At 41.8% G+C, this 17,950-nt stretch overlaps 3 protein-coding genes, 1 long non-coding RNA gene and 1 other non-coding gene across 8 annotated transcripts; 1 reads left to right on the top strand and 4 right to left on the bottom strand.

Annotated features, from left to right (window-relative positions):
- Nucleotides 1–151: 151 nt before the first annotated feature.
- Nucleotides 152–2,281, bottom strand: LOC115683375 (LOB domain-containing protein 20). The gene is made up of 2 exons (XM_030607904.2): nucleotides 1,796–2,281; nucleotides 152–982 (listed from the first exon to the last, which is right to left on the bottom strand). The coding sequence occupies exons 1-2, from the start codon at nucleotides 2,177–2,179 to the stop codon at nucleotides 590–592; spliced, it is 777 nt and encodes a 258-aa protein (XP_030463764.2). The 5' UTR covers nucleotides 2,180–2,281; the 3' UTR covers nucleotides 152–589.
- On the bottom strand, nucleotides 164–325 carry LOC115683413 (U1 spliceosomal RNA). Its single transcript, XR_004006008.1, has one exon. It is a non-coding gene; the product is annotated as a U1 spliceosomal RNA (small nuclear RNA).
- LOC130139046 (uncharacterized) lies at nucleotides 2,281–2,620 on the top strand. The gene is made up of 2 exons (XR_008817290.1): nucleotides 2,281–2,375; nucleotides 2,415–2,620. It is a non-coding gene; the product is annotated as an uncharacterized LOC130139046 (long non-coding RNA).
- A 699-nt stretch (nucleotides 2,621–3,319) lies between these two features.
- Nucleotides 3,320–10,197, bottom strand: LOC115683372 (probable inactive leucine-rich repeat receptor-like protein kinase At3g03770). Of its 4 annotated transcripts, none has more exons than XM_056315120.1 (10): nucleotides 9,548–10,197; nucleotides 9,243–9,425; nucleotides 7,459–8,878; nucleotides 6,422–6,555; nucleotides 5,795–6,035; nucleotides 5,405–5,610; nucleotides 5,270–5,316; nucleotides 4,836–4,947; nucleotides 4,106–4,385; nucleotides 3,320–3,719 (listed from the first exon to the last, which is right to left on the bottom strand). In XM_056315120.1, exons 3-9 carry the CDS (start codon nucleotides 8,828–8,830, stop codon nucleotides 4,107–4,109), a joined length of 2,391 nt encoding a protein of 796 aa, XP_056171095.1. In that variant the 5' UTR covers nucleotides 8,831–8,878; nucleotides 9,243–9,425; nucleotides 9,548–10,197; the 3' UTR covers nucleotides 3,320–3,719; nucleotide 4,106. The 4 variants fall into 4 exon arrangements, with proteins under 4 accessions (XP_056171095.1, XP_030463755.2, XP_056171096.1 ...); XM_030607895.2 differs by having other exon boundaries at nucleotides 7,459–8,921; XM_030607893.2 differs by having other exon boundaries at nucleotides 3,397–3,719; nucleotides 7,459–8,990.
- Nucleotides 10,198–13,979: 3,782 nt separating this feature from the next.
- Nucleotides 13,980–16,512, bottom strand: LOC115683411 (membrin-11-like). The gene is made up of 4 exons (XM_030607958.2): nucleotides 16,094–16,512; nucleotides 14,962–15,082; nucleotides 14,717–14,866; nucleotides 13,980–14,312 (listed from the first exon to the last, which is right to left on the bottom strand). The coding sequence occupies exons 1-4, from the start codon at nucleotides 16,348–16,350 to the stop codon at nucleotides 14,151–14,153; spliced, it is 690 nt and encodes a 229-aa protein (XP_030463818.2). The 5' UTR covers nucleotides 16,351–16,512; the 3' UTR covers nucleotides 13,980–14,150.
- Between the last annotated feature and the right edge of the window lie 1,438 nt (nucleotides 16,513–17,950).

The following is a 17,950-nucleotide window of genomic DNA, read 5'->3' on the forward strand; positions in this document are numbered from 1 at the left end:
ACTTCCAACGTTGGGGTCTCAGTTTCTGTCCAAAGAATTTGCGAAGAGAATGCGTCCTGAAAAGAAATTCAAACAGAAACATCCTTCAAATTTCCTGGCTTCTTAAAATCGAGCACTTCTAATTAACCTTCCGTCCGCATACAAACCTTGATTGTTACTTTGGGTAGGGGCCGCGCGAACGCAGGCCCCCGCTGCCACAAATTATGACGTAGGCTCAGCCACTTGGGCTGACCTTAGGCGGGCGCCCCTCCGACAGTGCAATGGAGGTCGCCAACCTAGGCCATGGGCCTACATGATCGCCCATCGACCCCGTCCAGGTAAGTATGTTGCTCTCTCCCCTTAGCCCCTTTCTTATAAGATGCTTTCCCTCTCTTTCTCAACTCCCTATCCAATGTGGGAGACTCCGAACTAACGAAAGGAAGAGACAAAACGAAAAAAAAACTGTGCCGGTCACGATGCTAAAAAAACAAGTTTCTTGTCATTCCCATCACTGACATGGAAATGGATGGCCTTTGTACTACGAATGAGAGGGAGAACATGAAACCCACGCCGGGGTTTATAAATTGGTCCCATTTCCTAGAAACTCTCTTCACCTTCCCCGGAAAATTTCCTCCGCGAAGATGGCGGGCGCATGGCTCTCCTCCTCCTCCTCCTCCTCCACCTCGTCTTCGTCCCTGGGCGGGTGCGGGAACTGCCGAAGGGGCTCCAGGGTGTGAGAGGACGCCGCGGCCTCCGCGGCGGCGGCGGCGGCGCCGATGTCGAAGCTGCTGGCGGCGCCGGCGAAGCCGCTGATGTTGATGAAGTTGTTGGAGGTGGCGGAGGAGTTGTTGGAGTACTCCGGTTGCTGCAGCATCGGGAGGTGGTAAGGGTGCGCCGGCTGGGGCGGCTGCATCTCCGGGGTCTGGAAGGCGCTCGCCACCGCGTATCGGCTGCTCATCAGCTGCGTCTGCACCAGCGAGAGCTCGGCTTGCAGGGTCGCCACCTGCAGACGTAAGCATGACTTTGTGAAGATATAACTCTCATTAGTTTGTTCTCCGGTGTTGAAAAAGATTGCGGAATACGCGGATGCTACTGGCAATCAATGGGAAACAGATCAGAGTCAGCTTCAAGAGAGAAATGAATGCTGTGAATCAGTCACCTCATCAGCTATTGTGAACCCATTTGAGTTTTTTTTTTGGTTCTTTTCTCCCTGTGCTGGATTAGGTACCGATACTTAGCAGTCCTAGATCCTAGCCCAGCATTTGACAAGGATTGGATCCCTATTATGGCCAAACAAACGAGGAGGAATTGCCAAGCACTTCGTCTAAATCCATCCGAAACAAAGTTTAGAACCTGGGTTAGAATCACGTTTCGCTTTCTTATTTCAAACAATCCTCACAATTTTTTGTTATGTTTTTGCTGACAGGCTTTCCATCAAGGTGTGAAATGGTCCGAGGGTAAAGAGTTTGTGCTATTATAGGTAGAAAGATTGATTTTTTATACAATTGTATTAGTGGGATCGGCAAGCCGTTCTATCTTACTTTAGGAGAATTGAAAACTTTCAAATCCTAAGGAGATACGCTGGATTTGTCCAATGAATACATTGTACACAAAGGATTAATTGTCTGTGTTAAAGTTCCTGGTAGAAAATCTCTATGGAATCAGCCATCAAGTCAAGCAGAGCAAAAAGGGGAAGGTAATTCAAACCCCAAAGTTTGACTATCTCCTTATTTGCTGTCGGAGCTGCGTTTGTTCTGCATCATTGATTCAGAGGAATTTAACAAGATTTTGCACAAAAGTCTGTGTTTTTGTGAACCTGTTGTTGCAATGCAAGGATGGTCGACACGCAGCCATAAACGGGATCTGCCAGCCTCGCCTGGGCTTCGTACGAGATCGTCACGACCGCATCCTGCCTCCGGTTGACGGGAATGTGAAGGAGCAGCTTGGACACATTACTCGCCCCAAACACCTTGTGCACAGCGGCAAATTTAGCTGCACCCTGATCCGACCCGAAATAGGGGGCGAATATGCACCCGCTGATGCACTTCCTCCTCAAGAACTTGCACGCCCCGCATGGAGCCCCAAGAGGAGGCGCTGCCACCTCCTCGGCCGCCAATTCCCCGGGGGGAACGGCACGCCTAGCTGTGCCACGGCCCTTGTGCTGTTCATCTGACATGCCATCACCTTGCATCCTGTCCATGCTGAGGGTGGTGCCGATCCTTTTGTTGGTGGTAGTGGGTGAATCAAAAAGGAGAAGGTTGTGGTAGATGTTACTTAATGCAATATGTAAGAGAGAAGAGGGCGGTGGCTAGTGTCCAAATGGCAAAAAAGGAAAAGCGGACGATGGCACGTTGCTCGCGTGAAGAGCCCTGGTGAGGCGAGGCGAGGCGAGGCAAGTTGAATGAGGTAATAGAGAGAGAGAGAGAGAGAGAGAGAGAGAGAGAGAGAGAGAGAGAGAGAGAGAGAGAGAGAGAGACGTTATGTTTGGTGAGAGATGGAGAAGAGAGAGACATGGGAAGAGTCTGGTCAGGGGTGAAGTGACATTAGCAAAAGAGAGTGAGTTCATATTTCACCCTGAGAAAAATGGGGAAGAATTAAATGAAGATCAATAATTAATTGGTGAAAATCGGTTGTGTGTGAAGAGGAAGAAGATTGTGCTTGTGTTGCTGGAGGAAGGTGCAAGAATTGTGCTTCCCGTGGCGTGTGGAATGCTAGGAACTAGGCGTGCATGCATATCTTACCAATTACCATGTATGAATGAACAAGAGAGCAAACGTTGGATCGACAAAGTTTCTCTTTATTTTCTTGTTTTTGCATACTTAAATATAAACGGAAGTTATGGTATGTTAAATAATCATGATTTGTCATGCTTTTTAAGCATGTCCACTCAACTGAAACACATTCTGTCTCCCTTCTCTAATGTGAACTGACAAGCTGAAATCATGCTTAAGCTCTTATTATAGCTGATACCGACATAATATCGGTAGTTCAATCTAATGGCCAAGAATTTGCAAAGAGAATTTCTTTTCCTTGGTAGAATCTAAGTAGCTATGTCCTTTCTATGCCTTAATTATATATCAGAATCTCAAGCACCAAACACAATGTAATTCTCAGTTACACGTTTTCAAGCTTTTGGATGCTACCTGCAAAGATAATCCAGTTAATGGTTTCTGAATTTCATCTGTTCCTGTTACTCATTGAAAGACACTTAATAACAGGAAATTTGTGCAAATGAGTTGTTTCAGTTTCATTTTCACCCTAAAGTAGAGTTGCTCATCATTAAAATGTAAAAACAGACACCACATACCACAAATATGCCAGCCAGATAGTTATGATGCAGTTTTACACAATCGACTATCCATAACATCGGTGAATGTACATCTATTGAATACATCCCAATAGAACATAAAAGGGCGATGCTAGGAAGATTGTGGAATTTCTCATAGTAATGAGTATAAGAAAAGGTACATTTGATTGACCACTTGTGCAGGAGTCGAGCACAAGAGCTGCTTTCCCTATTTCACGGAGCTTGTAATATACAGGATGCACACTGTCTCCAGTTGCACAGAAAACTTACAAAATTGCAAGAAAGCATAACCGAGCAAGGAGAAACTTGAACTAATGTATACTTATCAAGCCAAAGAAAAAAATAAAAGTGGAGCACAAGCCGGAAAAATCTCCCTGAAAATAACATCTTGATTTACTTGTGTTTTCCCGTTTTGCTCTTTTAATTCCCTCAACTGCAAACCAAAATGCGTCACAATTACTAATTTGAATAGAATGCCAGTACAATGCATGAAGTTTTAAATAATGGTTTTTCTTTCTTTTATAATGTGTTTCTATAAGGTTTCTCTCTTTTTCTAGTGATGGCGTTTCCAAAAGTTGTAGTAATTTACTATCTTATAAAGTAGTTTGAGAATTTCAAACACAACTGGTTAGAGCCATCGAACACCATTCAAGTTTTCAAGAAGACCTGTTCATCATTTTTGGTGCATTCATTGACATCCAAATGGGATTATAGACGAGTCAGACATTTATATTCTTGTAAGAAGGAAAGCAAGTAGGTAATCGGCAACATTTCAAATCGACTTCCTGTTCTATCGAGGATGGGACAAAGAATAAGAACCTCATCGGAAGGAGAGATGTAGGCCCAGTTGTTGTGAAGGGGACGTCGGAGACCCTTCACTGCTCTGTGAGTCTCCACGCCATGCATCTTGGACCTGAGCAGCGAATTGCAAGTTCCACAGCACATCCTCAATAGATGGTCTATCCGCGGGTTCCTTGTTCAAACATCTCACGCAAATTTCCATCATAGTTTTCAATGATTGGTCTGAGCATGCTCTTTGAATTGAAGAATCAACGGAGCTCCTTCTAGTGGTATCATCACCCATCATACTCGATTGTAGCTACAAGATGTTCAGTGACGCCATATTACCAAAAATGAGGAAGAAAAAAAGGTTTGAGGCCAACTAAAAAACGTAACATAGATTGACATTCGTGAAGCTATCTGCACATACAATTTTTGGTACTCTTTCTGAACAAAAATGTGCATGACAGGGTGAAATTTTTAAGCATTGCAATTGATGGAGAATAAACGACTTGTGACACGAAAGCAATCCTGTAAACTTTATTTTGCAATCCACTGAAAAATGATCAAGGAATAAATGAGTTTGAATTATTCTGGAAACTTGCAAGAGCAAGACCATAAGTATTTTCCACTATCTAATGCAAGAAATTGGGCTTGTGCAAAGCGCTTGCAACTGAGTAGGCCGAGAACATTCAAAGCACCATCCACAAATCTTGAAAAAATTGCTTGGTGGTTGATAATAAAATGAGAAAACTGGAACTGCCCTTACTTGATCTTTTACAACATCAACTTCACTGTTTGACCTGAATGGCGTTCCTGATATAATCTCCAGCAGGATTACTCCAAAGTCATAGATATCTGTCTTATCCTGGTGTTTTGTCCTGAAAAATTGTAAACTCGGAGGAAATTACACTGTGGATGCATACAAGGTAACTAAGGTGTTCAATGATATTTATTCAAAATACACCAGTTATCATGCAGTTTTGACTCCTATGGCAGAGAAAGCAATGCTGTATCAAACAGAGACACCGTACCAGAGGAATGCATGTATTTTGGGATAAAAAAAGATTTTGTCCTTGTTGTGCAAACCATTATATTGTTTTATCCGTGAGTTAGTGTGTTGGATATTTTATGGTTGTTATCAAATGTATAAGCACCACAGAAGGATTCACCGAAACATTCAAGCTTCATTAAGTCACGCACCTAGCAACTATTTCCTTGGATCCTCCAGAAGGCAACTTACTACCCTCCTGCAGAAAAAAAGAATATCTTAGCAGCGACCTATGATGTTCCCAAATAGAAAAGCATAAAGAGCCACATCCAGTTTTTTTGTGGTACCTTCCCCACTTCCTCTGCTAATAATGGAAGGCTATAGCTGCTTATTTTGGTGACAAGATTCAGATCGACGAGAATATCAGTTATTTTCAAGTTGTTCGAGTACAAACCGGGCACAATCCCAGTATGTAGAAATTGAATGCCCTTCGCTACCCCGATTGCAGCACCTATCCTTTGTGACCAGGTGAGTGATTGCCTAGCACGCCGCCCTGCCAAACATGTCCAAAGATACATAATCAATCCATATCGAGAAGTTCTGAACAAAAATAATTTCTCTGCCTAACAGATAACAAGAAGAAAGCAGAATAACTAGATTATACAGGTATAGCTGGATCAAACAAGACCATCACATATATGGTCCAACCAAGACATAAAGCGAAATTCTAGAATTACCCGAGATCCAGCTCCTTAATGTACCATTTGGTACGTATTCGAACACAAGAAAGATTCTGCTCACACTCGAATCATCCCAGTAACACTCAAAGCAGTGTCCAAGAGCACTGACAACATGGCGATGTCTAAGTTTCGAAATTAACTCAATGTGGTGCATGAAGTGCTGAAGGCTCTGGCTTTTCTTAACTTTCAGGCATTTGATGGCTACGAGAGACCCGTTCTTCAGCTGACCTCTGTACATCTGAAACCATAACAAAGAGAGGCATGGAATTCTGACATAGAGAATCACTATATAAGAGCTCCACATTCAGACATGAAAATATCACAATCACTTTAGACAATGCTCACACTGATGAGATACTACTTAAATGGGGCAAAGACAATAACGAATCATGATCTAACATGCTTCTTGAATCATTCTTTCCAAAATTTTAAGTAGGAAAATGCTTTATCTTGATCCAAATACACAGTGCAGATCTCATTCTACATAAAGTCAACATCACTGATCAGCAGTTGCTGGAAGTAGGCAGGAATTTCTTCTTATGGTCTAAAAGCCGAGATTTATCATGCCAAAAAGGACCACATAGAAGCATATTAAACAAAGAGAATATAGATTAGATAGCATACCTGGCCACGAGAACCTTCACCCATGAAAGCAGATGTATCAAAGTTGCCTGTGGCCTCTTCAATCTCCTCCAAAGAAAAGGTTCGGTAAGGTGGAAGCCCAAGTGCTCCGAGCTTCATAGTTTGAGATATGTATCCTTCACATGGACATAATGAAAAATATCAGACTCTTTGTGCTTTGTATGTGGAACTTAAGTTATAAGATGTGAAAATAGGTTCTTCTTTTCATGATGGGTTTTCGTTCTCAATCATTTCTGGCACATGCATTGTACAGTTCTTCTCTCGCCAAAGAACATAAGGACAACCGAGCTCTGTTTGTCCATGATAGTCAAAAGGCACTTAAAACCTCCAGGAGATGCAGACAGTCTCAGGTCAGTCCAATTTTTGTTTTTTGGCCAGTCCAAGTTGAAGTAGGTGATTATATATCAGGTTCACTAAAATAATTTTTTACCGTCACATGGCAGAAATACTAAAGGGCATGCATTGTACAATTCTTCTTTCAATGGAAGAATAATGAAGAATCAAGCTATGTTTGTTGAACCTCTAGGGCACGCACATGTCTGGGTCAGTGAAAGTTAAAGTAGGTGGTTATTTCTATCATGTTCGGCAAGATAAAGTTTACAATCTCACAAAGCAATACTGAAAAAGCTCTTCTGCACTCACTAGAGAATCTTTACTGATTCAAAGAGAAAAGAATCAAGGATGAATGTACCACATTGATATTTAGATTCCACTTACTGATTTCTCTGCAACCATGTTGTTCTTTTTACTCTCATTAATTCTTTTGGGATGAAGTATAAATAATGTAGTGCCGTAAGTAATTTATAAATGTTGGCGGAAAAGAAAACTCTTCTAGAATGCTTGGGTCCCCTTAGACAGTCAATACATAATATGAGAAGCCAAAGAGGCATACAGATACATTGATCTCCTCTTATGTGGACAGGTATTCTTTCATATGTATTTCAAGCACAAGCACAGTTCTAATGCAGAGAGAGAGAGAGAGAGAGAGAGAGAGAGAGAGAGAGAGAGAGATCACTCACTGGCATCGGTGAGCAACTTTGAGGTGTACCCAGACCCAGTTGATGCATTCTCAGTTATCAGCCTCGTAGGAGGTGATTTATTTGCCTTCCTGGCTGTAGGTCTTTTGATAGCCAAAAATATTAGACCGACAAGCAGGATTCCTCCCAAGATCCCCCCGACAACGCCCAAGGCAAGAACTGTTTTAGCCGCTTGTTTCCGCTTCTTCTGGCCAGGCACTATGCCAACAGCTAAAGCCTCGTTTCGGCAAAATGAAAGAGGCTGTTGATCTTGATTGTCAGCGGCCAAACAATTCTTAGCATATGAGACATCACGCTTCTTTGAATCAGACAGACAATCAGGCAACCTTCCCGTCAAAAGATTGGATGATAAATCCACAAATGTCAATTCATCATTGCAAGACTGATATTCAGAAAGCATGCCCGTCAGTTTGTTTCCTGCGATATTCAGATAAATAATAGAGGGGAGAACTAGCAAAAACTGCGGGAATGGTCCAATGAAACTATTAAAGGAGATATCTAGATGCTCAAGCTGATAATATGAGCTCAGTTCAGAAGGAAGCCCAGATCTGAACTTGTTCTCGCTGAGTATGAGAGTGACCAACCTATTACCAAGATTCGGAAATTGACCTTCGAAAGCATTATCTCCCAAGTCAAGAACTTGAAGATTTCTCAAACTGATTAAGTCCGGCACTTTGTCAGATAAATGATTATGTGACAGCGAGAGAACTCTGAGATTCTCCAAATTACTCAAAGCATCAGGCAGAGACCCATTCAATGAATTTTGTCTCAGACTTAGCACGGTCAAATTCAGGAGCTTACCAGTCCAATCTGGTAGTGGACCAGAGAACATGTTCTCATCAAGAATGAGTGTTTGAAGGCTTTTTAAAGACGAAAGCTCGTAGGGAAGTGCACCATACAAGAAATTAGAGCTCACGTTGAATATCTCAAGTGATGAAAGCCGTGCGATTTTACCAGACAAAGGCCCCCACAAGCCCAGAGAAACTAGTGTGAGGACCTTCAAATTAGGAAGCTTTACCAGCGTCGTCACAAAGGAATCCATGGAAAAGTTTTGAGGCAATGCAGGAGCTCCTTTCTCACCTATTATGATAAGCTGTGTCACACTTTTTTCATAGCACACGATAGTGAGAGATGAATTGGGCTCGGTATTGCAGAAATCCGTGCCGTCAGTCCAGCCGCTTAAAACAGGTGGATTGTCCAAAAGATATTGAATTCTCAGAAGGGTCTGGACCTGGGAAGACTGAAGCTGTTCTGTCGGGCGCATTGAGAGAAAAATAATGGCAAGAACCAGAAATGCATATATATCGAATGCTTTTGCCATTGCTCTGACACGGCAGTAGAACACACAAGACATCACATAATTCCCTCAAGACAGAAGATGAATATATTGCAGACCGAACACCTGCAGAAATAGCAGGTGGACATTTGAGATGCCCTCGTGGGTTCTACAAAAATTATGAAACTTAGTCCTTGTCAATTGCTGAACTTTTGGTCCTCAAGACTAAAATAGAGGTCTGCAATCATAATTATCATGGATCTTGTTAAAGAACTGACATAAGATACGATAGCTGCCGTCATAAAATTAAAGAAGATTTTTCGTACAATTTGTCCATTGAGAGAGAAGAGAGAGAGAGAGTACTTCTATTTCTTTCAAGGTCTGGTCCAATTCAACCAACTTCAAGCAAGCTGAGGCCTCTGTTTCAAGTTCTGTACTTTGCCTAGTTATTTTGGTTCAGATAATATTAATGCTTGAGCAAAAAACTCACCTTTATGTTGTCAATGAACATGAACAAATGGATCCACTTAACAGTAGAGCTCCTTCAATAGCCTTCTGAAACAGCCCCTGAAACAAACTTCGGAAAACACACTAATTTTCGGCAGCAAGCATCAAAATCCCAACACAAACTTCTCCTGCAGAGACCCACTCTTACCCGAGCTCTTCATTTCACCTGGTTACAGGAGGGAAAAAGGAAAACAAAGAAAAAGAACTTACATTAAGCTTCCACTTTAACGAAGTAAAGACAGAGCCTGAAGTAAAATTCAAAGGAAAAAAAAAACCCAGATGGCTTACGATAATGAAGCATCGAAAAAAATGAAATCTCATCCACACCACACACTTGTAAGCAGCTTTACTATCCTTTGTCCTTCAAACTCAGGGTCATGTGATTCTTCCCCAGAGACCCAGAGACTGTATTTACTTCAGGGCTTCAGTGACACTCTCTCGTTACATTGATTGATAGCAGGACGACAAAGTGACACGGGTTTGCTCAATGGCAACTCAAACGCACCCGTAACACAATGCGAGAGGGTGACCTGGAAATCCCACAAACCGACATTTCTGTCACTTTCTTCGGAACACCCCTTCAAACGAAAAAGAAGAAAAGAAAAAGAGCGCAAACCCCTTGCTACCTTTAAACTAGTTTCGCTATTATTTTGCACTTTCTGTGGTATGTGTGTGGAGAGAGAGAGAGGAGGATTCTAGCAGAAGATGGCCCTTTATTCCTCTCGCTTTCAGAGCAACAACGCATCGCTGTCCGTCTCCGTCTCCGTCTCCCTCTTTTCCCGTACGTGGAGGCCAACCCATTTCAACAGAGCTGCACAATCTCTGTAGGGGGGAAAAAAAGGCAATAAAAGGAGAGATTTTGAAATTGTAAAAGAATTGACAAGAGGGCGGGGAATGCACAGAAGGGTTCAACGCAAGCTTTCGCTTTCGCAGTCTGGTGAGGCTTGGCTTTCTGCCGTCCCGTCATTGCTGCAATTTCTGTGCTATCGAAGTGGACCCTCCACCGCCACCGCTCCCCCTTCCTACTCTCCTTTGCTTTTGGCGCCACACCCTCTCTTTCTCTCCTCTCTCTACAGTGCTATTACCAGTGGATGCTCGTTTGAACAAAAGAGACAACGGTTGAATAGTTGACGGTTAATACCGCAAAGTGAATAGCAATGCTTCTCCTGCCTTTTTGCCTTCCTGTCTCTCCCCATCAAAAGGAAAAACCTTGGATGACCCAGATTCCGGTTTGGTTTTGCAAAAAGAATGTATGTTTTCCTAGTTTACGTGAAATCATTTGATCATGTCGTGTTCACGTGCGCTCCACCTGATCCAGAGGTGAGTCACTGCACTCCAAGTGTACAAGTATGTCCCAAGCCAATCCTCCCAACATTTTCTGTGATATTTTCGGTCCGCATCATGCGTTTTACTTGGATGGACAACATTTCATCGATTGCGTTAGTTTGCTTTCAATTTCTCAAAATAATTAGAATTTGTTTTGTTATACCGCCCCCTTAACTAGAGTTACATCTTTTGAAAATGATGGTGTGATTGCCACGAGACACCGATGTTTTCAGTCCATGTCATTCATTCATTCATTCATTTAATTAGGTGGGTAACATCTGATTGGTTCATTAGTTCAATTTCAATCTTTCAAATAATCAATTAAAAAAAATTATTTCCACTCCTCAATTAGGAATTAGATCAATTTTTCGTAATACTGACGGGGTAACCACATGACAATGACACTGTATTTAGAAAGTTGCCTATGTGAAAGTGCATGGATTTCGAACACATGACAATCGATGCATTATTGAAATCAGAGTTCAAAGACTTGATTGCAGCATTTACTTGCTGCTCCCTTACTACCGACGGAATGTATCCTTCATTTGGGACTCTTATCCTCAATGTCTTCCACTAGTAAGTTGGATTGAAGATCTATAATTAGCATCAACACATAATTGTGGGAATAGAAAGATTGGAGCAAGAGCATTTGCTATAATAGAGGAAAACTTATCTGAAACTAAATAATATTTGCGATATTGATGAACAATAACAGTCAATTATTCTTAAACCGATCTTTTATTTCTTGTCGTAACGAGTCAACTTTCACAATTTCCAGTACTGAGTGACAGAGAATACCGAGTCGGCCTTGGCCTCTACATTAGGCATAGGAAGAGAGAGCATGGGTCAGTAACGGAGCCTGCTTGATAGGAACAGAGGCAAAAAGGAAGAGAAGAGAGGGAATTTTGAAAGCTCTAACAAATGGAACTCGCCTGGACACGTGGCGATCAGTAAGTGGAGTGGCTCATGACTGATGTGGAGGTTTTTGTCTACCTAATATTTTCTCATAACAGACGAGGCACAAAATAGTGCAAGACAGTACTAGGGAGAAGTTTCCGCATGAACTTCTTTATATTTGAAGTTTGTGGGAGTTTGTCCAATCACACCCCTACAAAATTTGTACGTCACTTCTTTCGTGTTGCCATGTGATGGATAACCATATGATTGTGCAAATTCAATTACAATTAAGAAAATCTATACACAATATATAACACAATCACAAATCCCTAGTTCCACGATCCATCTCTAGAATTTCGTGTCTTCAGCCGATAAGGGTCTGTTTAGTAACGTTTAAAAGTCACATCATTTCTGTGAATAATAGAAATTAATGATAAGCTACTTCCCTTTGAATAGATACAAATCCCTCCAAGTATTACAGATTACAAAAAGACATATTAGAATATATGATAAGATCTTGATCGAAGAAAATATAAAAAGTAATAGTCAATTCAAACTCATCCTTTCTTCGTCGAAAACCGTCGGCACGAGAAAAGCGAAGTGCCACCGGACATCTATGAAGAGGATGATGCCTAAGTTTGATTCAAAAGTCAAATGGCTAATTCGTTTGGTGATTATATAGGATCTTTTCGGGGGAAACTCAAGAGGCCCACTTTCTAAAGCGACGGAATGAAGTAACAATCGGCCGCCCATCACCAAACTTCTCAAGGCAACACTATAGTGCCCATAATTGCACGGAGGAAGATGCCTCCCATAGTAGTTGAACATCTATTCCCTTTCCTTTTGTCAGCTTTCTCCTTCGTTGAGGAAAATTGGCTGGCTATAAGCACACACCCCCTTTTCAAACCCATCATAATTATTGAGTGAATGATGTGGATTTCTTTTCTTGGACGATGATTGATATCGGAGAAATCATCATAAGGTTTAGGGACGGTTCAAAAAAGTTTGCGACTTACTATTGTCAGAGCGTTTTACGTTAGTTAACAATCGACTAGTCCCCGTTAGGGAAGGTACTCTTCTATCCAGAGTACACCCGATACTTAAGATGTGTGACTCTTGAAGGTGATCACGAACAACAGTAGATGGGGGATCGCACTTGAGGTCGTTTGTCCCGTTTCTCGAGGTGAAGGCTCTAAGCGGCTTACCGCCATGCCGAGTCAATTTCGCCGTCTGACTAGGCCAAGAACTGAGTTTCTTTCCTCACATGGACATCGGCATCGAAAGCAAGTGCACTGAATGTGAGATCTGTTGAAGCATCGTGAAGCATTCATGGATTATGGGGTGTAGAAACGTGGATCCTCTATTCTTTTTTAAGGTATTGAGATCTGCAATGACTCGGAACCAGATTCGGCATGGATTCCAGAGCATAAATACTCTCAAGAATGACTCTTTGGATCCCAAAAAGGGCAATCAAGCTTAGGAATCAAGTCCACCATGCTTATTATCCCCAGGAAAAAGGAACTCAGAAGTGTGAAATCAAAGAAAAAATAGCAGTCGGCAACATGCAAACTGATAAGAGATTCCAGGGAAAAAAATGTAGAACAGATGCGTCACCATGAAACCATGTTTTTAACTCGTGCAGGGACATATATTCTGAATAGGCACGATCGACCCAAGAGTCTCGTATTTCAAATTAGTTTTTGACAGTGATCACATGGTCATACCTTTTTCGCTCGCTCATGTTATAGTCTACCGACATCCTGTGCCACAGAAACACGTCGGAATTGTAAATCAAGCTCCACCTCTTCCTGATTAGGAGCAGCACGTTTCGAACTGGAATGTTTCTCAACTTACTTGAAAAAGCATTCTATGAACTAAGAGGAACTAGAGGAGACATGGAATGAACATCACACACCACATTGTCATATGAAGTGATGTGCGATAACCAGCAACAACATGCAACTCATGGCCCAAGCAAACGTTATGGACCTCATTATCTAAGTAAGAAAGGAAAAGGGGACGAAGATCGTTTCAAGTGACAAATTGTCCTTGATAGTCGCATGCAACATCAGCTAATGGCATAGTGTTTGTCCCCCCGCCGAACATTCTCTCAATAGCCGTAGACAAAGGACAGCTCATTCTCTTGTCTATTCAGATGAACTCGATTCTCCAATTCTGATGCCACTAGGCATTTGGTCTAGAGGTTAGCGATCAGGGTAGGGATGAGTCGGATGGCGGATCAACAGTTTAATTTCAAACTCCCAAACCACCTAGCACCTAAAAATTAGAAAGAGAAAAAGAGAAAAGACTATCCAAGGCCAGAAAAGGCTGGGAGGGAAAAAATTTGAAGTGATTCCAGCAAAAATTCAATTTCCCAAAGACCACTCGAAGGCTTACTTTTCTGGGGTAACTATATGGATCGCACCCAAAATCATCGATAAGAGTGACAACCAAGCAGATTGCAAGCATCTTTTTCCCCTGTTTCTCTCAGGCGTACTTTCCCCCCCACAACTAGCAAATTTTTGATATAACCAAATTTACATGTACAATAACCATGCCTCTTTAGAAAAGAAGGGCACGTACAAGTTCAACTCATCACAGGAGAAAGATATTAGAAATGAAAAAATGAGGAAAGTTGCAGTATGACCATCCAAACGTGTAAACCAGATCACCTTGTCCATCTCCAAAAGGCATACAATATGATGACCGTCAAGATCATGCCTGCATACTTGATCCACTTGTCAACGCGATGCCGCCTCTCAACGAGTTTCAGTACAGAGTTAGAGAGTCCCACTGTGTTAAGAATATCCAATGCTCTTCGTTGAGCTTTCTGAAAAAAATAAAAGAACTGCCTGTCACTTTTAAGGATATTATAATAATTTTTATGGTCCAAATTTAAAAACAATCTTGTGCTTCATGCCTTTAGCATCCTAGATCTCCAAACTAATTGATAATGGACAAACATAGGCAGCACAAAATACACATATGTCATTGACATTTAAGCAATGGAGGTTAAACCTTAGTCATATATAACTGATTTTCCCTGATCATAGTTTTTTTCATTGTCTCATCGGTCACCAATTGTTCAGTGTGTGAACTCGAAAAGTCAAGTAACATCTCAGAAGAATACGTCTTCAAAAAGGATTCTCTATTCATCATTTTAATCTTGTCAGTGTACCCATGAAAAGAAAACCTTATTTACGCATGGTACACAAAAAGTTAGCTCGCAGATACCTTGAGGCGTTCCCTTTGCTCAGAATATTTAGAAAGGATGGCTACTCCAGTAGCAAAGGATTCTTCCAGCATCCTGGATGAATTACGGGCAGATTGCATTGCTTGTGCTTCCTCGTCAAAAATTCTTAAAACGTGAGCAGAATCCCTATCCTGGAACACAAAATCCATTAGATGCTGAGTAAAGATAGCTTCACTGCCATAAAACACTTGACTTGATGTTGTACAGTAGATAAAGGAAGACATACAGCTCGTCCAAGCAATTCTGCCCTCTCTTTAGCTTCCATCATTTTTTGCTGATTTCTTGAGGAGTACTTGTCTAAGCTCACTTTCAATGACTCGGCCTCTTCAGCTACTTGTTCCACCTTTCTGTGCCATTAAGTCACAGTACCAATCAAATCAAAAGCCCATCAGATGGTGAGATGAACGACCATTTACAAAAGTCACAGCTCGAAATTTCACAAAAACAAGAAAGCTGCGTTGATAAGAAAATGTTAAAGAACTAGAACTGAAATCAAAGGACAACACAGGTTATCCCGACCTAAAAAGGAAAAGAGAAAAGCTTAAAGGATAAGTATACACCCTCGGAACTACTTCCAACGTACATCTGTTTGATTTCCAAGAACACGAACAATACAGTTCATCCGACTTCACTGACAAATTTTAAATGCTTAAGGTGATACAGCTCCATAGTTTCCCAATAATGGGGATTGCATAATTGCAGAATCATTTGTTCTCGTTTCAATCAAGTGACCATATATGGTTTGAAAACTGAAATTACTACTTACAGAGGTTCTATGATGGCTAAGCAATGTAAACAAGCGAATCTATAGAATCCCGAGCCTCAAACTTTCATTTTCACAACTGCGACGAAAATTGCAAGAACAACCCAAAAGAAATTTCACGAAAAAAGAGAATTCTCCATTGATCTCCCAAGCTACGTCGTCATCGTCCAGTGTAAAATTACACCAAGGGCCAAAATCAAGGCCGGTGTAACTCGACTAGTTTTTATCGCATACAGTAAAGTTTATCAGGAAAGAGCAATATATATGATTGTGCAACATACCACTATCGTATTACAAGGGGACATGAAAGGAAGGAAAGTAGAGGTAGTTTCCATCGCCATGGGATCGCAGAAGAAACTTCAAAGCATTTCGGCACTCAAAAAAGACAGACCCAAGATCGAGATGAATTAAGCTGAAACAACCATCCGATATACACACAGAGACAACCGCACCGAAATTCTTCGCATTCGGTTCAAATGAGAAGCAGTAACGCGCCGATTCAAATCCGCACGCACGGAAATGACCTGACAACCACACGATTCAACGGCGGGAGTCGACCGATTCAAAGCCCATGCGGGAGGAGAGAATCGAATACCTCCTCCAGAGATCGCGCTGCGACTTGGCCCCTAGGAACCGCCAGAGCCGGTCCATCTCGATGCAGAGGGACTGAATCTGGACGACGTCCCTCCGGATCGAGGTCGACAGCTCCGGAGGCTCCAGCACGCCGGTGGCGGCGGCGGAGCACTCGAGCCTCTCCAGCCGCTCGAGCGCGTCCCTCGTCCGCAGGAGCAGCCTCTTCGCGCTCTGGTACACCTCCGACAGCGTCCCCCCGCCGCCCCCCGCTCCGTCCATCGCCGCCGCCGCCGCCGCCGTCGGGGCGTGATCGCGGTTCGGATTTCCCCGCACGCGGGCGCGACCTCCGATTCGGTTTTCTTCTTCGCGACGGGAAAGATCAGTGGCCGTTTTCGGTTCGCTTCGTTCGGGCCTGGCTTCGCTCCGCCTTCTAGGCACGACTGATTTTCTTTATTTTCTTTTTAATTTTATTGTTTTATAGGCCCCTGAATATATTTTTATATATAAATATAGAATGAATTTATCTGGCGGCGCATCGTCTCCGTATCGATTATTCAGATATTTCATAACATAATGAATTTGTCGATCCTGCGAGTATTAATGTTTTTACACACGCACAACGCGCGCGCGCATTTGCATATGTGAAACGATTTATTGAATATATTTCGCGTAGGAGCGATTGGTTCTCTGGAATCGGGAACTGTCTACTAAAAATCGGTTCTGAAAAATTGAAACCGACTGTTGATTTCATGGACCTATCCCATAACAGATCTAAATGTCCCCAATAAAACTACGGCGTTCTACACAAGTGAACATGAAAAGAGGTCCTCAATTGATGAATGATCGAATGAAATAAATCGGTCATATTTTGCTTACATGAGAGCTAAAAAAATGGAGGAACTATAAGGCGAGAGACGGAGAGGCAACAAGCAGGAACATATTCAACAATGATCGGGATGTCGCAAATCAAAGTCTCTCACTAAATTGAGATAAATCTCCGTGAAGGGCGAAATTTTTTATCGCACTAGAATGGAAAAGCTATAAGGAACGAAATCAATTGTACGATTTCGAGAGTTTCGAATTACGATGACGAAGTTGGTGCTGATGAGGAGAAATCCCGAGGGACCGAAGGTTTTCATATGAAAATATAAAAAATTTAAATATATATATACCTACCAGTCTAGTCCAAGTGGGCAAGTAGACGGTTTCCACATTTAGAACCGCGAATCGAACTGGTACTCACATAATCCAGTAAATTGGAATAAGGAATTGGACCAGTCCCCATGAGAACCGCCAGTTCGGTTTGGCTCTGGCACGGGTTCCAATTTTTTTTTTGCACACTCCTAATTTCACGAGGAAAAGAGAAAATTATATTCTTTGCCTTCTAAATTTTTATATATAATATATACTTACATAGAGAGTGCTTTGCAATGAAAAATTCGTATAGATATCATTAGCCTGATTTATTAAAAAACCAAAAATTTTAGATCCAGTCTCAATTCTATCATGAACTTTTTTTTATTTCATAAAAAATCCTCAATTTTTACTCCAGTTCCAATTTAGCCCATATATTCAGAAATCTCCACTAGTTTACCCAAAATTATCAACATCGAAATATCCTCACCTTGTGAGGAATAATAGGAATCTCCCTAACGTTGATAATATTTTTGGATGCGGGCATATTTGGAATTAGGGTGAAAGTTGAAAATTTTTTATGAGATAAAAAAAAATACGGAGCAAAATTGGGACTAGGCGTGAAATTGATGGTTTTTTAGGAGATTCAACCGTGTTTTTATTTTATCGTTTTTATTTGTTCTTTGCGTCACAACAACGGAGAATCTAGAGCTGAAATTCCTAACTAAAAATGTGGGACAGATGG

Source organism: Syzygium oleosum, unplaced genomic scaffold (genome assembly GCF_021117445.2).
Source record: "Syzygium oleosum isolate NSW1041296 unplaced genomic scaffold, Sole_v2.1 Sole_v2.10, whole genome shotgun sequence".
Classification (NCBI taxonomy): domain Eukaryota; kingdom Viridiplantae; phylum Streptophyta; class Magnoliopsida; order Myrtales; family Myrtaceae; genus Syzygium; species Syzygium oleosum.